This window comes from Aspergillus stella-maris (assembly GCF_047715825.1).
Source record: "Aspergillus stella-maris strain CBS 113639 unplaced genomic scaffold BDV14scaffold_9, whole genome shotgun sequence".
NCBI classification, from domain to species: Eukaryota; Fungi; Ascomycota; class Eurotiomycetes; order Eurotiales; family Aspergillaceae; genus Aspergillus; species Aspergillus stella-maris.
In genome coordinates this window covers 454365-478333 of record NW_027396803.1, presented here as the reverse complement: position 1 = coordinate 478333, position 23969 = coordinate 454365, and the positions used below count along the sequence as shown (strand labels likewise).

The 23969-nt window shown below is 51.9% G+C and overlaps 9 protein-coding genes across 9 annotated transcripts; 6 read left to right on the top strand and 3 right to left on the bottom strand.

The window, feature by feature from the left end:
- The first annotated feature begins 34 nt into the window (after nucleotides 1–34).
- Nucleotides 35–1255, top strand: BDV14DRAFT_153556 (putative translocon-associated protein, alpha subunit). The gene is made up of 3 exons (XM_073766627.1): nucleotides 35–212; nucleotides 283–707; nucleotides 763–1255. The coding sequence occupies exons 1-3, from the start codon at nucleotides 141–143 to the stop codon at nucleotides 1037–1039; spliced, it is 774 nt and encodes a 257-aa protein (XP_073631355.1). The 5' UTR covers nucleotides 35–140; the 3' UTR covers nucleotides 1040–1255.
- BDV14DRAFT_153581 (DNA 5'-adenosine monophosphate hydrolase) lies at nucleotides 1238–2460 on the bottom strand. The gene is made up of 2 exons (XM_073766629.1): nucleotides 2279–2460; nucleotides 1238–2193 (listed from the first exon to the last, which is right to left on the bottom strand). The coding sequence occupies exons 1-2, from the start codon at nucleotides 2343–2345 to the stop codon at nucleotides 1436–1438; spliced, it is 825 nt and encodes a 274-aa protein (XP_073631354.1). The 5' UTR covers nucleotides 2346–2460; the 3' UTR covers nucleotides 1238–1435.
- BDV14DRAFT_153552 (RNA helicase) lies at nucleotides 2266–7095 on the top strand. The gene is made up of 3 exons (XM_073766626.1): nucleotides 2266–2924; nucleotides 3006–6516; nucleotides 6583–7095. Exons 1-3 carry the CDS (start codon nucleotides 2577–2579, stop codon nucleotides 6885–6887), a joined length of 4164 nt encoding a protein of 1387 aa, XP_073631353.1. The 5' UTR covers nucleotides 2266–2576; the 3' UTR covers nucleotides 6888–7095.
- Nucleotide 7096: 1 nt separating this feature from the next.
- On the bottom strand, nucleotides 7097–10061 carry BDV14DRAFT_153577 (cyclin family protein). The gene is made up of 4 exons (XM_073766628.1): nucleotides 9922–10061; nucleotides 8725–9771; nucleotides 8131–8670; nucleotides 7097–8080 (listed from the first exon to the last, which is right to left on the bottom strand). Exons 1-4 carry the CDS (start codon nucleotides 9931–9933, stop codon nucleotides 7820–7822), a joined length of 1860 nt encoding a protein of 619 aa, XP_073631352.1. The 5' UTR covers nucleotides 9934–10061; the 3' UTR covers nucleotides 7097–7819.
- A 3226-nt stretch (nucleotides 10062–13287) lies between these two features.
- Nucleotides 13288–16818, top strand: BDV14DRAFT_167875 (putative C6 finger domain protein). The gene is made up of 3 exons (XM_073767760.1): nucleotides 13288–13555; nucleotides 13637–14734; nucleotides 14808–16818. Exons 2-3 carry the CDS (start codon nucleotides 13967–13969, stop codon nucleotides 16077–16079), a joined length of 2040 nt encoding a protein of 679 aa, XP_073631351.1. The 5' UTR covers nucleotides 13288–13555; nucleotides 13637–13966; the 3' UTR covers nucleotides 16080–16818.
- A 340-nt stretch (nucleotides 16819–17158) lies between these two features.
- On the top strand, nucleotides 17159–19251 carry BDV14DRAFT_167874 (putative DNA-directed RNA polymerase III RPC4). Its single transcript, XM_073767759.1, has one exon. The coding sequence runs from the start codon at nucleotides 17306–17308 to the stop codon at nucleotides 19106–19108; it is 1803 nt and encodes a 600-aa protein (XP_073631350.1). The 5' UTR covers nucleotides 17159–17305; the 3' UTR covers nucleotides 19109–19251.
- Nucleotides 19252–19871: 620 nt separating this feature from the next.
- On the top strand, nucleotides 19872–20926 carry BDV14DRAFT_167871 (uncharacterized protein). Its single transcript, XM_073767758.1, has one exon. It carries the CDS (start codon nucleotides 20089–20091, stop codon nucleotides 20479–20481), a length of 393 nt encoding a protein of 130 aa, XP_073631349.1. The 5' UTR covers nucleotides 19872–20088; the 3' UTR covers nucleotides 20482–20926.
- Nucleotides 20927–21596: 670 nt separating this feature from the next.
- BDV14DRAFT_153507 (uncharacterized protein) lies at nucleotides 21597–22719 on the top strand. Its single transcript, XM_073766625.1, has 2 exons — nucleotides 21597–21975; nucleotides 22100–22719. Exons 1-2 carry the CDS (start codon nucleotides 21816–21818, stop codon nucleotides 22531–22533), a joined length of 594 nt encoding a protein of 197 aa, XP_073631348.1. The 5' UTR covers nucleotides 21597–21815; the 3' UTR covers nucleotides 22534–22719.
- A 1-nt stretch (nucleotide 22720) lies between these two features.
- On the bottom strand, nucleotides 22721–23953 carry BDV14DRAFT_153499 (uracil phosphoribosyltransferase). The gene is made up of 3 exons (XM_073766624.1): nucleotides 23542–23953; nucleotides 23378–23477; nucleotides 22721–23304 (listed from the first exon to the last, which is right to left on the bottom strand). The coding sequence occupies exons 1-3, from the start codon at nucleotides 23716–23718 to the stop codon at nucleotides 22883–22885; spliced, it is 699 nt and encodes a 232-aa protein (XP_073631347.1). The 5' UTR covers nucleotides 23719–23953; the 3' UTR covers nucleotides 22721–22882.
- Between the last annotated feature and the right edge of the window lie 16 nt (nucleotides 23954–23969).

Here is a 23969-nt window from a genome sequence, read left to right as displayed (position 1 = left end):
AGCAAACCTGCTCTCGGTCTGTCTCTCTTCCATCTCGATCTTTCGTCTTCCTCCCCTCCCTCTCTCTTCCTTCCTCCTTGTCCCCCATCTTTCCTTGATCAATTCCGTGGTTGTTTCACATTCGGTGTCTCCTCGTCCCAATGGCTCGCTTCGCGTTTCTCTCCCTGGCTTTGCTCTCCGTTCAGGCCCTGATCGGCGGCTCTCTCGCAGCAGTACGTTCACGGAGCTTCTACTCCAGAATAAATCACACTTAGCCCGCTGACATGACTATTCATTACACAGGATGCTGATAAGGCCGAAGAAGCTCAAGCGCCGGCCCTCGCTGTCACCGCTCAAGCAGCTTTCCCTGCTTCTGAGATATTCGGCGTGAAGATTGTCAATGGCCACCCCACGCAGGCATTGGTTACTTTCACCAACAATGAAGCTTCACCTGTGACTGTCAACTTCATTGGTGGTACTCTGTCTACCTTGGATGAGGAGAGCAAGCTGGTTCGCAACCTGACTGCCACTCGCTACAGCGTCGATATTCCCGCTGGCGAGAAGGAGAGTTTGAGCTACAGCTTTGCCACCGAGATGCACCCCCAGGACCTGAGACTCTCTCTGGCTTCCGTGGTCTCCGACAATGAAGGCCGTTTCTTCACCGTCTACGCCCACAACGGCACAGTTAGCGTTGTTGAACCGGAGACTAGCATCTTCGACCCTCAGATGTAAGCTCACGCGACCCGCTGCCTAGTTCAAGTCAATGCTGATATCCCCTCTTAGCATCTTCCTTTACTTCTTCCTCCTGGCCTGCTTTGGTGGCATCTCTTACTTCTTCTACACTGTCTGGATTGCGCCCTACTTCCCTCAGAAGCGCAAGGCCGCCAAGCCCGAGGGCTCGAAGAAGTCCACCGGCGCCTCCAAGCCTGAGACCCCTGCTGACAGCCCTGCCGTTTCCTCCGCCACTACCTACAATGCTGAGTGGATCCCAGCTCACCACATCAACCGCCCTGAAGCTCGAAAGGTCAAGGGCACCTCTCGCTCCAAGTCTCGCGCGTAGACTGGTATTGCTATATCATGCCAGGCCCAAGCTGGGACACGGCGTCTGAACGGAAACGTTCGTCTATAATATCGTCCTTTTCTAGCACGATTTATATTACTTCTTGAGTCCGATTTCAAGTTGAGCGAAGTCTAGCGCTGGATTACTGAAAATGTAATGGAGTTCAGATTTCATGAGACCTTGGATTCTTTCTGCTTGTATATCTAGAAATATTGAAATTGGTGGTTCACCAGAGCCTTGCTTTCTTGACAGATGCGTCTGAATAATCAACAAATTCTCTATTGAGCATAAGGACACGGCCGCATGGGAAACCAGCGTCGTTTGCGCGCTCGGCATAGTGAAGAATTTAGGGTCGCATGGCAATAGAATGCCGAGGTTCAGATTCTTCCCGCTTGCTCACAGTAATTTCCACTGGTCGAACTCTTCCTCTAAATGCCTCTTCAATGCAGTGAACTGATTCCCATAGTTCCTACCGCAACGCCAGCAAATGAAATCCCTCTTCAGGTACCCTTGCCGATCAGGGTCTCTCCGCGGGTCCCCCTCCGCAAGCGGAAAATCATCAATGTCGATGAAAAACGGCGTAGAAAAGCTGTTATAATGTTTCCTGTGCTTAAGCCGATCACTGTACCGGTCCTTCGAAATAATATGAACATGCAAATGGTTCATGGATGGATGCGCATGGATCCCACACATGAGTTGACTCTCCCAGTCCCTACCACTCGGCAAAACGTCCGGCGGCGGCTCAGCACCCAGCGCATCCTGCCGCTCTCTATCAAGCGCCGAATGCTTCCCGTGTATGCGTCGGAGTTCGCCTGCCGCTAGAGCGCGCACCTTCTTCACTTCCTCTTTGACGTTGGACAGGAACTCGGCGTCGTTGAAGGCTTGCACGGGGTGGACGAAGGTCTTTGAGGCGTCGCGCGGGAGGAGAAGTAGGTGCAGCGTTGCCTTGGGAAAGAGGTCGTGAATGACGACGAAGTCGGCGTTGTGGTAGACTACCACGTTGGGCGGGTATGTCTCTGGTTTCTCGATGTATGCGCCTAGGCCGTCGCGAGGGTTATAGCTTTTCTTCGGGGCCTGCTTTGCGGTTCCTTTCGCGAGGCCGGAGCTGCTGCTTGGTTTTGGCTGCTTGGTTTTGGACGAGAGGAGCTCTGTGACTGGATGAAGCTCGGTTAGCTAGCCAGTCCTTCAAGTTGAGAATCACGCGCAAAGTAATATGAGCCAGATGCTAGAAAAGCTCACAGGCATTTCTCTTCACAGGTTGCTTCTCAGCTCCGGCCGCCAAACTGGAGTCCGCATCGCTTTCCATTCTCACGGACGACGGAGAAGGTCAGGAGATGGAATGGAAGGAAAACAAGGTTGTCTCGTGGCCCAGCATGTCAGGGCTCATGCTGGACTATCTAGTCTATGACTTTATGCACGAAATGTAAAGAACGAAGTAGGAGTGGCGGAGGCCGATCAATGCGCTGCTTCCCCGCAGGTCAGGCCCGCGCGCACAAGAAAAAGATGCCTGAGCCTTGAGGCGGGAACCAAAAGAGGAATGATCGCCCGCTCATCGTCAAGGTACCTCCAACAACAAAATTATTATTACCAACCTCTCCACGGGCGTCTTTGTCAGTGTCAAGAATTTTCACGCCTGACGATGCCGCCCAAGAAGAAGTCCGACGCCCGTGGAGGCGTACCCAAGCCTGGTACGAAGCAGGCGAAGGCCGCCGCAGAGAAGTCGGCTGCGGAGAGCGCGAAGAAAGCGCAGCCGCCCGCGGACGAGCAGAAGAAGCCTACGGTGAAGCAGATGATAGGCGGCGCATCATGGACGGGTAAGCTACCGGTGAATCTGATGTCGGAGCATTGTCAGAAGCATAAATGGGAGAAACCGGAGTATACAATGGTGAGCGAGCGGGGGATGTTCTAGTTATTGCCTTGCGCTGCGGGCGACATTGACCCGTGCTAATGGTTATCTTGCATATAGGATAAAATCGGAGGAGGCTTTGTCGCCTCTGTTATACTGCGACGCATCGATCCCAAGACTAAAGAAACGCTCACACTCCCTCGCATACGATTGCCCGCCGGGTTCAAGCAGCCCACCGCGCTCGAAGCTCGACATTATGCCGCAACCTTTGCCCTATTCCACGTCTGCAATAAGACGAATCTACACATGATGCTTCCGCCTGACTTCAAAAAGCTATGGAAGGAGGACTTCGAGAAACTGAAGGTCGCGGAGGTGAAGAAGGGCGACGGCTGGCTTTTTGAGGCGGATCCTTTCCTCGCCATGAGGGAGCGAGAAATCGCAGCCGCTGATATGGCGAAGAAACAAAAGGAGCACGAGGCAGCTCAGTCGAAGACTTCGGATGCGACGGCGAACCTGGGCCCAGGGTCCAGCGGACCGAGTAAAGGAACAAAAGTTTGGTCGAGCGCGCCGAAGGTTGACCTGGGAAATAGGGTCCGGCGTGAGATCGAAGGTCTTGTGCAGGAGCACACGATATGGAATCCTTACAATGTGACGATCCCTGCTTCTGAGCGAGAGGCGCTTATCGATGAGTTCACAAAGTTAGGGTTCCGACGGAGTCACGTCGAGGAAGCCAGTGCTGCATGCAAAGACCGGGAAGAGGTGCTGGAATGGCTTCTTATTTACGTACCAGAGGACGACCTTCCACCATGGTGCTTGCCTGAGAAATATTCAGTAGGCGTGACATTGGTTGGCAATGACCTTGCGAGGGAATCGAAGCTCAAACGGCTTGCCTCTGCTGGGTATCCAGCGGAACTATGCGCACGAACGCTGGACAGCAAGCAGGGCGATGAAATTGCCGCGGCTGAGGCTCTACAGCGCACCCTTGTCCACGGGAGCTCTTCTGGCAGTTCCATCTCAGAAGAGAGCGAGGACGGCTGGGCAGAAGAACAAGAGACGTTGGAAGCCATCTTTGGTGAGAAATACTCTGCTAAGTCGCCCGAGGTCTGCACAATCGAATGCGATTCCCCGGATGGCTCAGGGACGATATGCTTTCGGTTCCAGAGGCCTTCAGAACACTATCCCTCATCTGTTCCAATTATATCGATCCAGAAAGATGATATCCCGGCATACATCCGGCTAAGTGCTATTCGCCAGGCAGTGAAGTTTGCGGAAGAGAATTTCCTTGGTGAACAAATGATTTACAACATCATAGACTGGCTAGAAACCAATTTACCGGGCGTCATCGAGGAGCCAGGGAAATTACGAGACATCTCAACGATCTCAGCTCCTCCTGTTACGTCCTCCGGGTCGGCGTTCGAACTTCCTACTCGTGAGCGGAATAGGAACGCAAAGAAGGTTGATTGGACGCCTGGATCGTCCAAGAGCCTCGCTCTCAAAGAAGCTTGGGAGGCAAAACAGGCTACGAAGCCTCAACTGGCGATGCTCCAAGCACGACAGTCGCTTCCTGCCTGGAATACACAGGAAGCCATCATAAATGCTGTCAATACGCATCAAGTGACCATCATCTCCGGAGAGACAGGTAGTGGAAAAAGTACGCAGTCCGTCCAATTTGTGCTGGATGATATGATCAACAAAGGACTCGGGGGCGCAGCAAACATTATCTGTACTCAGCCTCGCCGTATTTCTGCTCTAGGTCTGGCAGACCGAGTCAGCGACGAACGATGCTCAACTGTTGGCGACGAGGTTGGGTACATCATCAGAGGCGAGTCAAAGGCCAAGAATGGTACTACAAAGATCACATTCGTCACAACGGGTGTGCTGCTTCGCAGGATACAGTCTTCCAGTGGAAACATCGCAAGCTCCCTTGCCGATGTCACTCATGTGGTTGTTGATGAAGTCCACGAGCGCAGTCTTGATACAGACTTCTTACTGGCGCTTTTAAGAGACATCCTTCGCCAGCGCAAGGATATCAAGGTCATCCTGATGAGTGCGACCCTCGATGCGGATATTTTCACGCAATATTTCGGCAGGAAACAATCGGTTGGTATGGTTCACATTCCTGGCCGAACTTTTCCAGTCGACGATTACTACCTGGACGATGTCGTTCGTGAGACTGGTTTCGCGCCAGAGCTTACTGAGCGAGGTTACGAAGAAGATGCTGCTCCATCCTCAGCAGGAGACGAGTCATTTGGCAAGATTCTCCGTTCTATTGGTATGGGCATTAACTACGAACTGATCGCTTCTACTGTCCGGTACATCGACCAAAAGCTGGGAGATCAGCCCGGCGGAATATTGATTTTCTTGCCGGGAACCATGGAGATTGACAGATGTCTGAATGCCGTCAAGAGAATCCCCAACGCACACCCCTTACCCTTGCATGCTTCTCTTCTCCCTGCTGAGCAACGGCGAGTCTTCCAGAGCCCTCCCAAGGGCAAACGTAAGGTTATCGCAGCTACGAACGTTGCCGAAACGTCGATCACAATCGAAGACATCGTGGCCGTCATCGATACAGGCCGCGTTAAGGAAACAAGCTATGACCCCAAAGACAACATGGTGCGTTTGCAGGAAGTATGGGCATCCCAAGCAGCCTGCAAACAAAGACGAGGAAGAGCAGGTCGTGTCAGGGCCGGTACCTGCTACAAGCTCTACACTCGCAAAGCCGAGTCAAGCATGCCACAGCGACCAGATCCTGAAATCCGTCGCGTACCATTGGAGCAATTGTGTCTTTCCGTGCGCTCAATGCAAGGCATCGACGACGTCGCCTCTTTCCTCGCGAACACAATCACGCCTCCCGAAAGCATAGCAGTCGAAGGAGCGCTGAGCTTCCTTCACCGAGTCGGAGCTCTAGACCACGACAAGATGACTGCACTGGGTCGCTACCTATCCATGATCCCCGCAGATCTCCGCTGCGCAAAGCTAATGGTCTACGGATCCATCTTCAATTGCATCGACGCCTGCATCACCATCGCCGCCATCCTAACAGTGAAAAGCCCATTCGTCTCCCCCCGTGAGAGACGCGAAGAAGCAGATGCCGCCCGATCCTCATTTTCAAAGGGCGACGGTGATCTCCTCACAGACCTGACAGCCTACCAGGACTGGTCTGACCGAGTCAAAGCCCAGGGTTACTGGGGCACTCAGTCATGGTGTTCGGCAAACTTCCTCTCCCACCAAACACTGCGCGATATCTCCTCGAACAGAGCTCAATTCCTTACGTCGCTCAAGGACGCAGCAATCATCCCGGTCAACTACTCTGAATCTGCACCCTCCTTCCCCCGCCTCAACCGTAACGCAAGTAACCGCAGTCTCCTCCGCGCTCTGGTAGCCGGTGCCTTTCAGCCTCAAATTGCGCGCATCGCGTTTCCCGATAAGAAATTCGCTGCCTCCATGCAAGGTACATTCGAGGTCGACCCGGACGCCCGGACAATCAAATACTTCAACCAGGAGAACGGGCGCGTGTTCATTCATCCTTCTTCTCTTCTCTTCTCCGCACAATCTTACCCCAATTCCGCTGCGTTTTTGAGTTACTTCACGAAGATGGAGACGTCGAAAATTTTCGTCCGCGATCTTACTCGTGAGCCATTCCCTACTTCACTCTAAATCATCAATGAGAAGAACAGCACTGACAATGTTTTTCTAGCATTCAACGCCTACTCCCTCCTCCTATTCTGCGGCTCTATTGATTTAGACACAACAGGCCGCGGCCTGATTGTAGACGGGTGGTTGCGCTTGCGCGGGTGGGCGCGAATCGGTGTTCTTGTTTCAAGGCTCCGCACAATGGTCGATGAGATCATTGCGAACAGGATAGATAATCCTGGTTCATTCTTGGATTCGATATCTTTGTCTTCTTTGCCTTCGGCAACTACCTCGGGTAAGGAAGGGATCGCGGAGAAGGTCATTGATGTCGTGAAGAAGTTGATTGAGTTTAATGGGTTGGATCAGTGATGGGTTTGCTTCATCTGGACCTGGGGGTTGAATATATAGTTGGTATATTCCCTTTCTTTTGTTGACGATCAGATAGAACCTAGATGGCGATACATGATTTGGTATACCACCAGTCAGTAAATAGAGATGACGAAAAGCGGAAAGTGAAAATAAAGCACGTGCTACTCAACAGCTTTAGAAAATCCAAGAGAACTACTCATACGTTGGGAATTCGTAAACGATAAAAAGATCCAATATCATTACTTTGCGCCATAATCCTGAGCAATAAACCTCGAAATAAGAGTCAAAGAAGAGAAGAACCGAACCCCCAAAATGAACATAGGAGAGAGGATGAAGTCGAGGATCGGTTCAGGCCACACTCACAAAGATGACAGCCTCATGAACAGGATCACGGGGACATTGTACTCGAGAAAGACGAGCGCCGCTCCCGAGTTGCCATAGCCTTTGGTATCTTAACTCATGAAACTGATGCAGTAATAAAAAGAAAAACACGAAAAAAAACTCCTCCATCGGTATCCGATTACCATTACCACCACCAGTCTAAATACCAAATGCATAAAGTCATGAAGGGAACTGGCCGGTCATAAAAGGCGTAGAAGAGAATAGTGGGAGACAGAGCTGTCTAAACGTGCATTGGCGCGCACGCCCCTTGTTTTGTTCTCCTCGGACGAAGAGAGAATAAGCATGCCCATGGCGCCAGCGTCCATATCGCATTTCGGAGATGAAGCCGGAGGCTGTACATGTAGCAGGTTGCCCAGAAGCCGCCGGATCATCTTGGGCACTGTGCAAGTCGTCGTTCCGTTGTAACAAAGGAAATAGCGTGTTGCCCATAGGCCTTGCCGGTGCAAAGCTAAGTCGACAATAGGAAATTGGAAGACAAAGGAAAGATACTAGAGACAGTAGAGACGACAACTACAACAGCCGCAAGCCGATTACGCTCGCTTCCATTGCCCTGACTCTAGTGTCGATTTACGGTTGAGAATGGAGCTTTCCTTGCTCGGTTCTGGAAGACGGAAGCTCTTCGTCATCTCAGCCTCAACAAAGAGGGAAGCAAGCTTGAACCGTTTGTCGGTGTACTTTTCGTAGATAGCTGCATGGTGCTTGCGAGGCATCTCACAGCATTCCAGCATGAGAGATACAAGCGGGTAAAGCTGAGAGTAGGTGTACCCAGCATAGTGAACGTGGGCAGGGGACTAGTAAATTGGTCAGTTAAGAATCTTTCGAGAAAATATGGAAAGCTTACCCATGTGCCTTTCCTCAACATAAGCCTCGCAAGGCAATGAGCTCCAGCAGCCAAGAAGCTAGCGGGACTGCCAACGAACCGTTCATCCATGATGGTCAGTTCCAGGAAGTACTTCGCCAGAGTTCGAGTCTCGAGGTCATAGTCATCAGCCTTGCTGATTCTGCGCAAGAAACTCATTGGTCCAGGATATCCCAGCTCAAATTGGAGCATGCTCAGCATGAACCGTTCAGCCTTGAGGATTTCGTCGACGGTGTAACCACCATCAACCATGTAGACAATTTCCTGCACTGACGGACAATTGATCTCTTCGTACTTGGCGGCAATGAAGATAGCAGTTGCGCCAACAAGCTGCAGCTTACCCAGCGAAACTATCTTGCAAGAGAGGAAGCGGTCAATGTAGTTGACACACAGGAAAAGGGTCTCGGGGAGCAGTGAGAAGCGATGGTGGACCTGCACGAGCCAGTCCATAAGAACAGACCGCATGGACCATTGAATCTCGGCCTGGTTGTCCATGTAATGGGCATTTGGTAGCATCTTGATCTAAAAGCAAATTGTGAGCCTAGTTTCATTTTCGTAGCTAGCAGGGTTTCTTACCTCTTGCTCTCTCATGTACTCAAAGATTTCCTCGCTGTATTCAGCTACCATGCTTGTATCGCCGAAGTCATCCTCGATGTCTTCGACAGTGCGGGTGGCCTCGACAACCTGTTTGGCAAGAGCCAGCTCCCGTCTGGTTTGCTGGTTAAATCTGGGGAACAGAAGCGTGGTAGCCCCGCCGGTGGTGTTCTCGCTGCGGGAGCGATAGGAGCGAGCAGTAATATAGCCATCATCTTCCTCGTTCTCTTCGTCTTCATCATCCCAGTACTCTTCAGGTTCCGATTGGTGAGGCAAGTCATCCTGGGAAGTGCGAGTGGCCTTGGAGGTACTCTTGGCTTCCTGGGCATCGACGGCGACAGTCTGAACCTTGCAGTCGTCCTCCTCAAGCTCAGGAGTGTCTTTCTCCTCTTCGTCTGCCTCAGTCTTGGCCAAGGAAGCCTCAAGGTTACTGAGCTGGTTTTCCAAGATCTCGTCTGAGTCCACAGCCTCCTTCACGCCGTTCTCTTGCACAAGTGTCGTAGTGGGGTATTTGGCGTTACCCTTGTTGTTGCCTTCCTTTGTTTCGAGGTTCTTTTCCTTGATTGTGGTTTCTTTGTTCTCTGTCACTGGTTCTAGGTGATCTTTGAACACCGTCGCGCGCTTGTTTAGGGTTTTGCGGGTGTTCGTGTTCTGCTGCTGAGCCGCTTGTTTTGTGATTTCGAGTGGCTTGGAGTTGTTGTTCAATATGCCCTTCAAGTTGGACATAGAGACGGGGCGCTGAGCTGGCTGTCCAAGGACGGTGGGCTTCCTGTCCGCAGCCAGTGGCGCTTTTTCCAGCATCTTAGAGGGCTTCTTGCCTGCAAGGGAAGCATCCTCTCGTTTACCTTGAACTAGGTTGGTGGTATTGCTAACATCCCCAAAGGCAGCTCTGCGGAGTCCATTCTTGTTGGCGCCGTTTTGAAAGGTCGATGACAGCGCGTTGGTGGACTTGGTCCGCTGGTGGAGTGTCTTGTTCGCTGCGAGCGGGAGAGGAGCATTTTCGTCACCACGGACACGGAGTCGTTGAGGCTATAGTCAGGACAATAGGTCAGTATCAAAATACAAACAGCATACAATGACTCAAGACTAGTAAGAAGCAACATATTCAAAGCGCGCGTGCCATGTCGTAGGTTGTTTAGAATAGCAGGGTATGGTGAACAGTGACAGATGAAAGCATACCTTTGCGTCCATTGCGAAGCAGCAAAGGGCTTCAAGGCCTTCACCACGGCGTAGATGTTAGTCGGAAGGCACAGCAGGAAGTTGTTTACTTCCTAGATCCAAGCGTGGGCGGAGGTGTCGAGATGTGGTCTTGGAGAGGAGCTGGTACTACTCAGTAGTGACCCCAAACAAACAACAAAAGCCGCGCCAAGTCCCGGAGATGCACTAGACGACGGGCGAGTAGTAAAGGCGAGGACTGCACTAGCCACGCGCGAGAAGAAAAATATTAATGACGGAGGAAGGAGATATACAGCTCCATGAGGCCCAGCAACGGAGAAAAAGAAAAAAGACGCCTTCACGTCTGGCTGGAAAACAAAGGGATTGCAAGCAGAGCGTCCTGCCTGGGCAACCCCATTGCTCCTACTTCCCGTCAACAACGCTAAGCCTGTTCCGGCCGCAGAGCCATGCTCTTATGTCAGCGCTGTTTGCACTGTTTGCCAGCTTTCTGTTGATGACATCATCGCATCGCGTCTCCCCGGCTGCAATGCAGACGAGTCTGCATCGCAAACCTGCACACCAGCCACGAGATCTCTATATAACAAATTGTTTGTAGATGCAGACAGTACTTGCGATAAAGTCAGTGTCAGGTTAATTCGAATTACTTGCTGTGGTGGTGCGATAAACCAGAACATCCCTCGGTCGCTCTAGACGCGACGGCCGACACGGGGCGGAAACCCATTAAACGCGAACTCACGTGACGAGTTCCTCCCGCCTCACCGTGGCCGTTCGCAAAGACCAGCCATCGATTCGATGCGCTGCAGCGTCAAAAGTGCGGAGTTTAGGCTGCAAATCCAAGATTTAGCTGCGAATTCCAGCCGATTATCACCAATTTGTTTGGAGCTCTGGGTTTTGATTGCCGCCGGTGAGCAGTCCTTGCGGGGTCTCGGCCATGCTCAGGCTGGCTGTGAGGGAGGTTTTGAAAGCTAAATTGTCCTTTTTCCGCAGGCTGGTGGTTGGGAATTAATTTCCATTTCTTCATTGCGGCGCTTCTGGCAGGAAGAACGTCCGTTTGCACCCGCCAACGTCGCCAAAAAAGCCACAAGATCCCCAATGTGGGACGCGGATCCGGCGGTACCTATCATCATCAGCCTGCGGGTTCGGCAGCTTTTGTCGCATATTGCCAGATGACCCTCGGTGACCACCAGAGCAATAGGGCCATCCACCAGGCTGGCCTTGGAGAAATATCCATGATTCCGTATGGGCAGATTCCGACGTAATATGCGACTCGGCCTGAAGAAGCAGATACATGGCGCCAGCGTTGTGCGCCGTTCTTTCGTCGATGCAAAGCTGTCGCATGCGGTCCGCCACCGAACTATCGGTGTACACTTCAACTAGTAATTTCTGGAAATGCGCTGGGTTGAAACTTCACCGTTGGCTAATCGACAGCAAAGCCCCGCCTTATTCCGAAAGAAACTGAAAGACTGAAAGATATGATCGTTTGCACCCATTCTTCTTTGCTTTTTCTTGCCTCCGCTGCTTGTCTGGACCGGCAGCAGAGGAGCAAGTCTCAAACTTATTTGCATGCTCCAGTGGATTACATATGTTACATATACTATATCTGCCATGACCGGGATCGCTGAGCAGATGCGCATCCTCCAACGTCCCCCACCCGGCTAACGGCAGTCCAACTCTCTTCGCCAGGCTAGGAACACCTTTTCTAGCGCTTCCTGCTCTATTCAAGCACATGATATTGAAGCGCTTCTTCTCAGAAATAAGGCTAAAATATCAATATCAGAATGCGACAAACGCAAAGCGCTCTTTTGGGCGGGGACCCTCTGGGCAGAGCGACGTCGCACCGGCACTGCAGGGTTGGTAATAAAGAAGGTCGAATCCAGTCGATAAAGTTCCTGCGACTCACAGGTCGCCAGTAGTGCTCGAAACTCGAGGAAACCTTACGTAGACCAACCTAATATCGCCATTATCGGAGGGCCAGAGAGGGGTAAGCGGCGGCGATGGAGGAGAGCGACTCGTGAGGAAGTCTGGACAGGCGCAGATCACGAAAAGCGACAGCAATTGGGTGCGGCCACCCACTTGGCTGTTGGCTCTTGTCTTTGGCCAGTTCATCAGAACCCTCGCGCGGATAATGCGTTCGCTATGACTAGGTATCTTTATTCGCCTTCGTATTTGGTCATGTCAGTATGTCGAGCCGTAAATCCCCCCGAGCTCAGTCCGCCGTTTACTTTGGTGATTTGCGCCGGAGTTTCGACCACCGATCATATGGATAAGTCTCAGCCCATCGATCGGTTTTGTAGTAGTCGGGCATGTAAATATGGGTTTTCGAGCTTTAAACTATACTTCGTAGTCAGTTGTTCATCCTTCGCACAGACAGCACCGGCTTCTATCTTGTGAGCTGTTCAGCGACAAAGACAAGCTATCCACCGAGTACCTCGTGCCACTACTGAACAATCAGCTGCTACATGAGGAGATAAACTCCCCTTCACCTTGCTCTCTATCGGCCCTGTCCTACAATAGCGTAAATAGATCAGAATGGTCGGTAATTGAAATCATGCTAGTATACACACTTTCGAGAACTCTCCGCCAGTCGTTGGCGACAGCAGCACCCTAGAGTTAATCGACGTGGCTGCGCTTGAAACACCCCTCCAGCTGCTGCTCTGTCCGCTGTTCAAACTAAGATTGAACTCTTTATATCCGGATTCATTCGGATCTGTGCGTAAAATAGTCACCATCAGACGAGATTTTACATTATTTGGAAATGTGCATAGACAGTGTCCGAAATACTTAGCGCTGATGACCAGCGACTGTCGCATTTCGCATATCTCTCAATTATGCCACCCAAGTCTATCCCGGGAAAAATCAATACTTGAATTACCTAGGATGGCATCGGCGACTTATATTTTGTACTAAAATCTACGGTTGATATGGTTAGTTCTGTAGATTCGCTGCTGCTGGCTACGCAATGTTGAATGGAGGTATCGCAAACCAGCAAGTTTGCGACTTGAATTTAGCAGCGCAAACGGTTCAAAGTAGAGTAAATATGAAGTCTACAGAAGTAATACAGACAGAAAGCGCTTGGGAAAGAAGGTCGTGGGTGTAGTGGAAGGGCAATTGAGGGCCGCCAAAGTGATGCTCTCGCTTGGAGGTGAAACCGGATCATCGCTCTTCATTCTTCCTCAACCCAACACCCTCACCACCATCCGCTCGACTCTGCCCCTTCTGCAACCCGCCGTCTATCGCTACCTGGTAAGTCTACTTCTCGTCTGCTCTGCAGATACATTGCTTCCATCTTTAGCCGCCCTCAGGCCTCTGGAATCCCCTGATCCGCTTCGGCTCTGCATGGTCGATGCCACCGCTGACATCGCCCAACAAGCGCTTCGTAGATTCCGACTCACCTTCTCTCCTCCTCCACCATCCAACTGCCTCTCCCGCCATCATCGACCGCTTCGAAAGGCCTTGCTACGTCTGCTGGCCCTGTGCGACTCTGGAAACATATTTTGGATCAGGATTAGGTGTGTCCCTCTTGCTCCCCATGCTGTTCCGAGCGTTTCGGATCGTTTCTTCCTCTTCCCCCTCAACCTGCAACGTCTGAGCCCATCAGGATCGGACGCTGAGGAATCGACATCTCAAATCCTCTTAGGTATCCTTTATACTGTCATCTTCATTCATCATGACATCTGGAAATTCAATTTACTGACGTTGGTGGCCCCTTTCTGCCTAGTTCGCTCATCCTCGTCCCAATTTTCCCTCTCTTCCGGCACAGTTGCTCTCGGCTGTTGCGACTCACATCCTCTCCTCACCACACACCACCTCCGGTCATCAATCGTTGCATCAGAATAATCGCAAGTGATCCATCTATCAACCAGACTCCTATAAACTTGCTGTTGTGGTATGTTTAGATGGATTTTGCCCATTCTCTCTTGCTGCCGTCTCCCACTGTCTTGACCTCCCCACCCTCCTCGCTTCGCCCTCTTGCCCAGCGAACAGCCGGTTGATTCTATAATAAACAGAGTAGAAGTGTTGTAGCACTCCTTGTCGGACCGTCTTTATCATGCAGGCTGTCCAGCTTGTATCTCCTGGGGAGTCACCCACCTATACCGACCATCGTCCCCTCCAAGATGTCTCTCCGACCAAGAGTCCGACTCCCAAGAACGTCGCCTTTGAGCTGCTTCTTGATGACAACTCCAAGGCCCGAGCTCGCATTCCAATGAGGGTACAGATTTATCCTCATGACACTACAGATTCCATCGTCACAACGGTGAAGAACTTCTACGGGATCTACGACGGCGCTGCCGGCGTCAGCTTCGAGGACGTGAACGGCATCACCCTTATAGCAAGATATGAGAACCTGAGGAACAACATGACAGTATATGTGCGAGTAATGCCTGTTCAGACTTACGAAGAAGGCTATGCAGAGATGTACTATGGCCCAATGGCCGTTGACAATCGCAAACGCCCAAGCCTAGGCGAGCCTTTCCAGATGGCAGCTGCAATGCAGGCAATGCAGCCTTCAGAGCAAGGGCAGTCCCCTTCTCGACCAGCGTCCCGAGTCGCTCGCAAGCGCAGTGTCTCGCCGTCTGGTAGAAGCCGGCGTAGTGCTTCTCAGCACAAGCAGCTGTCCCGTCCTGGGCTCAAGAGCAGAGGCTCTAGCACTCACGGCAGCATCTATGACGATGCTGGTTACAGTGACAGCGATGGCGGCTATGGCTCTGTCTCGGGGTCTAGAAAGCCTCGAAGTGAGCAATTTGGTAGCTCAGAAATTAGCATGGAGAATATTCTTTCAGATGGTCGTCGCAAGCGACCAAAGTTTGAAAGTTCTGTGAGTCGAGAATCATCTCTGAATGGTTCTCTCATCACAACGCTTGCTAACCTTTATTTTTTTCTTTCTCAAGGAACTTCCTTTATTCGTCCCCCCTCAGGTTCCTCTCACAACCTCGACCTCCTCCATCTCTCCACAACGTCGTTCTATTGGCCAGGAAGGAGCTGGCTCGCCATTTGCTCGACCGATGCACCGCTCAAACAACCAGTACCAGCATGCATTGCCTTCTCCTCAGAGCTACGGGCACAGTGATCACATCTATGGAAGTAACCATGCACGAAATGGCATGTATACCACTCCAATGGTTCCTGAGCACGGTCACCGTCTTCGTGACCGGACAGCCATGCCTTCGTCTGTGCAATACTCAAATCCTGTCAACCACAATGGCGCCTCTGGAATCCTTCCCACCCCCGATCCTACAATTGCCAGTTGCATATCGGACGAGGATGTTGCTTTGCAATTGATTCGTCTTGGCGACGCCTCCAACTTCTCTCACGGCCGTACCTCTGCATCAACGCTCGATGACGCATTCAGTGGTGCTGCTGACGCTGCGTCTTCCACGGGCGCAACCAGCGACGGCGAGGATTACAGTGAGGACGATGATGATTTGCCGGCTCGTCCCAGGCGTGACTCAAGTCCTTTACTTCCACCGGGTACTGCCAAACACACCCATAAGCGTCTGGACGATATCCTGCCCAGCTTTGACAGCTCCGACGTCAGTTATGACAGTCCTGACAATGAATATCGTCACGATGACTTTGATGATGGCATGGCCAAGAACGAATTCGATGAGGATTCCTTCCATGAATCCAAGTCCAAGAAGGCTAAGGTTCGACCCAACAGCACAGCCTCTAGCAAGCCTCGCAACCCCAAGTCTGGTCAAGTGCGCACGAACAAATCTGCACTTAAGACGGCTTCAAATGGTGCTGCTCGCAAACCCAAACCAGTCCCTGTTGTTCCTGGTCAGAAAGCTCCGCAGCCCCAAATAGCTAATCCTGCCCCTCCTCGAAAGGCTTCAACATCATCTGTCAACGGTCAGCACCCGTTGGCTGCCGACGAGGAGGACCTATCAACAAAACCCCGCTGTCAGCGGTGCCGCAAGAGCAAAAAGGGCTGTGACCGACAGCGTCCTTGTGGGCGCTGCAAGGATGCGGGTATTGGTATCGAAGGTTGTATCAGTGAGGACGAAGGGAACGGTCGCAAGGGTCGCTATGGACGCCATATGGGCGTTCCCGTCAAGAAGCCGCTCGATGGTACTCCTATCGCCCCCGAGGTACAACCATCTATTTCTGTTATGCCCATGACGGCTGTTGCTATTGACAAGAACAAGAAGCGCAAGCGTTAAGGTCCGCTTGTCCAGTCAAATGGGAAATAGCCTCGCTTGCCGTCGTCTTTGCTTGCCCTCTCTAGCAGATTCCTCTGCGAAATATTATGCTACGTGGACAGTGACGAGGAACCTTCGAGGCTCATGCTTCAACTCTTATCCTCACTGCTGGAAGCTATCATTCTGCTTTTTGAGCTATCGAATTTTTGCCGGTATATTCACTATACTTGTTTTATTGACAACGCTTTTCTTCTCAGCGGACATTAACGACGAAAGCGTCTGATTATTTTGGGGAGTTGTCTTTTTCAGTTTCGCATTTAGCTTTCGGCTTCGACATCTGGACTCGACACTCCTTTTCTCTCTTTTTGTTGCCATCTTGCGAGCCAGCGCTCCTCACAGTCGTTCCCGCCTGAACTACGCATCTGACCTACCTGTCTACATTGCCTGTCTTGTTTATCATGGATAGTCTAGCGATTGAAACTGAGCGGGTTGACTTGATTGATCAATGTCATCTTTGTTTTGTGGGACTTTTTTGGCGTTGTGTGTGTTGTCGATTATTTACACGGTGCCGACGTCGCTTTGGTCTGGTTGCCTCCACTCATTTGCCATACAATGCGGATTTGACAAGCTGTGACTTGATTTCTCCTTCCGTTCAATTTTTGTTTCTAATCATGTGCTTTTTATTGTTTGATTTGTCCGGAATGGTTCTTCCATCTGGCTACCTTAGTGGCTTGAGTAGTGAATATATATTCTGGTTTAACGGTTGTTTCCCGTAGAGTTGGAGTGTAGAGAAGTACCTTTCTAGTACGAATGCGGCTCTTACCTAATAGTCTCTTCTAAGTCAATACAATACCAAACCTCAAACTATCGCATATGTCTAGATAATGAGCACTGAGTACTGGTTGTGGTTGTTCTACACTGTATAGAGTAGAACCGGCAAAAAAGGCGGGCGGCGCGGATCGTACCTTCTTAATATAGTTTAGCGCCATATATACAGGCATCTGCCCCGCAATGCCGCCTTTAGCCGCGCGCTTCAACTTTTTCATGTCTTACCGCCAAAATCCAATCCGATGAGTCTTCGATCTTTTAACACTCATCATGCCTTGAACTCAGCATCTGACTACTACTCTCTTTTTTTTTTTTGTTTATTGATGCATCTTTCAGTGCTTTAAGCTTAGACCTATCTTGTTTATACCCTTCTCTGTCGTCGACGCCGATCACGAACTTACCTCTACTTCACGAACACAATGCCCCCCAAAGCTGGTCCCCGACGAGGGGCATCCTCAGCGTCCGCGCGAACCAACAATGCCGGCGAGTCCGCATCAAATGTTACCCCCAATGCCTCTGCGAGCCCAGCCCCAACATCCACAACCTCTACACCCGGCACAACGAGAGCACCAGTGCAGCGACTACAGTCTTTAAAGAAGCGTGCACCATCAGGCAGCATCGGACCCGGCCCTGGCCCCAGCAGCGCTGTACCCGATGGAGAGCAAGCGAAACCAACCCTGAAATACAAGCCGCGCGCGGTCGGACGACGAAGCAAGGAAGAGCGAGACGCAATCGAAAAGCTCGAGGCCGAGCGAAATGCGGAGCGATTGGCGGAGGCTGCGGCCATACAACGCGGCAAGGCGAATCTTGCGGCTCGGGGAAGAGCTGGGTTCTCGGGGCGTGGACGAGGTGGACCGATGGGGATGGCTGGGGCGGCTGGACCCTTGGGTTCTGGGTTTGCTGCTGGCCGGAGAGGTCGCGGAGGTTCGAGATTCGGCGGTGGTGGTGGTGATTCTAGGGCTACGTCGATATCTAGGAGGAGCAAGTCTATGACGGCGGGACCTGGTGGTGCTGGCAGTGCTGCTGTTTCGTCTGATGAGAGTGATGGTGAAATTCGGGTTAGCATTGACAGGATCAACCTTGAGAGCGATGCGGACGACGATGATGAAGATATGATACTGGATCAGAAGAAGAAGAAACAGCGGAAGGGAAAGATTGCTCTGGGAAGTGCTAGGGAGGCAGGTCTACGTCCGATTCGCGTTGAGAGACATGAGCACGAGGAGCGGGTGGTCAGCGTCAACATGGAGTCCAGTACAGCCAAATCGGCCGAACTTCGAGAGCAGGCGAAGGGCAAAGCTAAGGAGGACGACGCGCTGTTTGTACAGGATGACGAGGATACACCCACGGAGGCCGAACCTCAGGTGAAGCAAGAACCTACGGATGACCAGCAAATGACGGATGTCCCACATGCGGAAGAACCTGTTACAACAGACGATGGGCTGCTGCCCGCTCCAAAGAAAAAGGTGCGGCGAAAGCTCGGTTCAAGAGAACCCTCCGTGCCGGCTCCGGTGAAGGACCCTAAGAGTTTACTACGGACTAAGGAGGACATTGAAGAGTACGATCGACACGCGGAGGACCTTGAGCTTATCAGAGATTTGTTCACGAAGGAACCGCCCACAAAACCAGCCGAGGCTACAGAAGGTGCTGAGGCTACGACTGACGAACAAGACAAGGAGAAGGAAAAGACAGAAGAGGGCGAAGAAGCCGAAGAAGAGGCACAAGAAGATAAACTGTCAGGGCAGCTTTTCCTGATGCAATTCCCTCCCATCACCCCGAACCTCGTCGAGCCCAGCGCTGCCGGCACGAACGCCGATGCCGAAGGAACGCTAATTCCCGACCCCGCCGCGGGGCAGAATGGAGCGCCTGGGCAACAACAAAACCCTGCTTTGAAGCGCGAAGATGACGTTGAGGTTCTTGACGGACAAGACGAGTCGGGTGCACAAACACAGTCCAAGGTTGTCACAGCAGCGGACTGGCAGCTCAAGGCGGGGCAGGCCGGCAAGCTCAACGTTCACGCATCGGGCCGAGTGACAATGGACTGGGGTGGCATCGGTTTCGAACTGGATCGTGCAACAGCAGTTGATTTCTTGCAGGAAGCGCTGATCGTGTCGACCCCGCCGAATGCGGCAGACGATATCGTCGATGACGAGCACAAGGTGTGGGCGATGGGACAGCTGAGCGGCAAGTTTACGGTGACTCCCGACTGGGAGCAGATTCTATGATGCATGGTGCAGCTCGGAGGAGTTCCGCTACACATCCACTTTGTATACCAGCCCCCAGGCAACCAAGTAAGATAGAGACACTGTCGTCATCAGAATCTGCATACAACCAGCCTTGTCAGATAATCTACCAAGTTATAGTAAGCGTTATACATGATCGTCCGTCTGAGCGTCTCAGGCTGTTGATTTTTGATATTTATAGCGGAGCCTCTGCAAATTGATTGGTTCTGGTGCGCTGAGAGAGTGGATCTGCCAATATCGCCTCACTGTAAGTGGTTAGATCTGCACCTGCCAAGACTCGACGGCCAATCCGACAAGCTTCGGTCGGTTGCACGAGACAGCGATCAGCACCACGCTAACCATCCCGTGCCAACACGGGAGACAGATGTCCAATGAGGCCGCGCGTATTGCAGGTAGCGGAGCTCGCTGCAGGGCGTTCCCTGGCCAGGGTCGGTGGACTTGAGTGGAGAGCCCAGGTCCTGCCCCTTTGGCGCCTTCTCAACCGTCCAAGGCTTCCAAGCTGTTTTGACTTCTCTTTGGTTCAAATTTCAAGCTTTTCTGCTATTTCGCAACATTCTTCTACTCGACCTTCTGTCACCAGCGTTCTTCTGTCATTCTGTCATTGTTGAAACGCACCGTTGTTTGTGTTCGCATCTGACTCTTGCTGTGTGACGGACGCGTGGAGTGGTCCGATCTCATCGCCCTAGTCGTCGGGATCCCGGTGGATTTGCTTCAGGAGGTTTGCCTGCCACACGTTTCAACTTTCAATCGGTCTCGGTCTCGCCTTGTCTTGACTCCTCTCCCCACGGGTCGATATATTATAATACCCCGAGCGACCCCTATCACGACGACTAGACCTTTTAAGAGCTCCTTGCTCCAATCGAACCCCTATTGAACCCCTATTCAACCTCGTTGCGACGCGCCTTCCGACCTCCGAATCGCACCGCACCGTACCGCATTGCTCCTCCGAAAACATATTCACAATGAAGCCTTCTACGTTCCTCCTCTGCATCGCGCCGACGATAGCCCTCGTCGCGGCTGAGCCTGTTCCGTACGCCGTCGCTCCCAGCCCGTCACAAGCGAACAATGCCCTGTCGAGTCCGCTATCCGATGTGCAAACGGCGCCAGAAGACGAGTCGCATATAGCTTCCGAAGCGGAAAAGATGCTCCACATTCAAGTCGCAGACACCCAAGCGAAGACGGACACGATATCCATTCCTCTCCTCAGACGGACAACGCTTTCGCTGCGGACGCGGAGATCAGCTGCTGGTGCTGAATTGACCAAGCGGAGTGAAGGGACATTGGGACAAACACCGTGGATTGGAATGGCCATTGGGCTTACTTGTACGACCATGGCGGCCGTTATGCTGGGTTAGCTGTTTGTGTTTGTCGCGTGGAACGACACCATCTCCCTCTTGACTGAGGAGTATACCCCATCTGCATCTGGAGTTATGCACTTTCTCTTCTTCATCATCGTCCCAGGGGACGCATGGTCTTTTTTCTTCATCAGCTGCATGAGCGTCTTGCATCCAGCGCGCATTTGACAACTCTACATACGACTACATTAATACCGGGAAGCTCTCACGATTTCTGTTTCTGGCTCCTTGTCCCCATTCGCCTGCAGACCTTCCCCTGCAGTTAATGCTTGCATTTTGAATTTTATCATACCCACCGAGCACTGCATGTATAGACAGTTTTGCTAACGGTTTTTGTACGTGTACATGATATCACTTGTTGAAGTGAACGAATATATTATACTTTCAATAGAAATTCTTGATCAATCATCCCAGATACCTCTTCTCATCGTGGCATGACAGCCACGGCGTGCCATTCTCCAAATCGCAACCACCGCATGCACTACTGCAAGAGCCTCGCAAGCAGTGACGACAGTCTCCGCACGAGGAATCTAATCCTCGTCTGTTATAGCATACCCGACCCTCTAACTGACCATCTTCAACAGACCAACCACCAACTCAACCACCCCCAAGCCACCAGCCCTAAACCCGTCCACGGCTCCCTCTGGGCTCTGTCTCACAAGTCACCAACATCACCTTCCCACTCGACAAGCCGGTTGCGATCGCCCGACTCAGGTTACGAGAACAAAGATCTCGCTTGCACCAACCACTCACGGCGCAGCTCGTCAGCCTGTCGTCGCACAGCCTTACAGACAACCAATACTCACATCCCTGCCTTGCCCGATTCTCTTCCTCGAGTGACATGGCGTACAGCCTCCGCGCCCCAATGGTCTCTTCCGGCTGCGCGGGTTGAATAAAGAAGGCCGGTCTTGGCCTTGCTTACTGAATGCGTGCGCTACGTTACCTGGCGCGGGTCCGGTCCTTCGAGGACCAAACCGATGGTTTCATGTTCTTTCTAGCTGGCTGGCTAGCTTTCTTTAATTAGATTTCGCGTGATCCGCTTTTGGTTCTTTTTTCTGGGGTAGATCGGCCTTAGGTTCTTATACTCACGTACAGGCACAACTGTCAGCCGGAATCGGGCTTCGAGTCGCAGTCGTTTCTTCTTCGAGAGTACATCCAGCTCCTCGCATCAATCCATTTCCCCTCACGTCTACCTACCTACCCATCGAACCTCAAACCTCGAATCCTACATATACCCTATCTACAATCATACAGTTGCATGTATTTTCATCACGCGACAACCCTCTTTTCAAACCGCGACACCCAAATCACCGCTAGAAGCTTTACAATCCAGAATGTCAACCACCATACCGGACCCCGAAGAAGCAATCCGCGAAAACATCCCGCCTGAAATCCCCTCGTCGGAAGTCCCCATCGGGCGGGAATTAGGAATCCTGTTTGGATTCCTGTTTGCTTCGCTTGTGATTATGGCTGTTTATACAGTGATTTGGCGGGGTGAGTTCATACTCTTTCGTTGGCGTTGTTCTTTGTTCCGTTTCCGTCATCTTCTTCTCGATCTACATTCTACCACAAGGAAAGAAAGACAATAAACTCAAAGCTAACGATGAATAACGCGCAGCAATCGAACGCCGCGTCGAAATCCAAGACCGTCTCCGGCGCGAATCCCTCGTCGCAAAAGGCGTGCATCATGGGCGAGGCGGCCTGCACGAGAAAATGCTCGATCGCGAAGTCTTCATGGGGCGCGCCGAACTCCCAGACCACGACGGGGACGATTACCCTGGCTTCGATATAAATAGGGATATGAGGATGGACGGGACGGGGATTGGAGTTGGTATTGGGTATGGACATGGGCATGGGTTTGGTGCGTTGGATGGGGCTAGAGATGGTGGGAGTCGGCCTGGGAGTCGGAGTCAGAGTAGGACGAGGATGGGTGTTAGGGACGAGAGTCAGACGAGGATTGGGGATTCGACTGGGAGTAGGGTGCAGAGTCCTGGGGTGGTTAGCAGGGTTCAGAGTCCGCTGGGGCAGATGAGGAATTTCAGTCGGAATTGAGGGAAAATGAGGACCGTTTGATGTTGGGGTTGATGGTGTGAGAGTTAGAGGGCCAGGGAGGTGTCGGAATCGACTTCGTGGTGGACATGCTGTGCTGGTACGTCGGTCGCTTGATGTATTGGATCTACAATCCGTCGCTTGGGCCTGGGTTTGGGCTTTCCAATGGCGTTATACACGGAATGTACTGAAACATGGTGCTATGCATCGTCAGAAGACTAATCCATTTTGATTCAAATGTCTATCAATACCATTTCTCATACGAATAAGTACGTTCCACATAACAATGCCATTCTCACCACAACCTCCTGCAAACATAACCACCACCAGCACCACTACCACCTGACTCAACTTACTTCCCAATAGCAACAAACAACCGGTCCCCAATATCCCCCAAACCCGGCACAATCATCCCCTTCTCATTCGTCTCCTTATCCAACGCACCAATCCAAACCTCCACGCCTTCAGGCCAACACTCCGCAGCGCGCCTAACACCCTCCTCAGATCCAAGAACAGAGAGCATAACAACCCGCTGCACACCCCACTCTCTGAGGATCTGGATAGCTGTCTCGGCTGTTCCACCCGTTGCAATGATGGGGTCAAGCAGGATCGCGACGTTCGCGGCGGCTGTGTTTTTTGCGTTGGGGCCCGCTGAAGTGTCGGGGCGGTGGTAGGGGAGGTTATTGTAGTATTCTACGGGTTGGAGGGAGAAGCGTTCGCGGAAGAGACCGAGGTGGTAGATTGGGACGGGAGTTGGGAGGAGGTCGTTCATTGCTTTTCCTTGTTAGGTACCGTACTCTTCTTCTTCTTATTCAATGTAAGAGGGGTGGGAGAGGGAGAGCTATACCATCAATCATCCCCAATCCTGAACGGAGGATAGGGACCAGGGCGATGTTCGCGGGGTCAAGGGTCTTGGTCTCATACTCTAGGCCTAGCGGGGTTGTATCCTGTTGTGATGATCAGCAATTGCTTACGGTAGTAGTATATAGAGTATAAAGGGGCAGTAAGTACAGTCTTCCCTGTCCCCGTAGCCTTCCACCCAGCAAACGCCTCAACACCTAGAATCGTCGCAATCTCATTGACAAGACCACGGGTCTCTCGCGTTGTACTTGAGGACGACCGGATCTGCGAGATCTTGGCTTGGAGGAGGGGGTGAGAGGAGATATGGACGTTACTAGGGACAGCCATTGTGTAGAGAACAATAAGATAAGATAGGTAGGTGAGGTCAGAGAAGTCAAGGGTCAAGAAGCAAGACTGGCGGTGTTGTAACGCAGAGTGAGGGGTAGAATGCAAGTCAAGTCACCTGCTTAAGAATGCCTGGGAGCAATAAGGCCTTCGGCGTCCTGCGCGCGTTATCGCCCATTCTGGCTTCATTAGATCGTTCTCCAACTGCTTATCAGCTGGCTCGCTGCTACCCTGTGCCTGATATGATGGCTTGA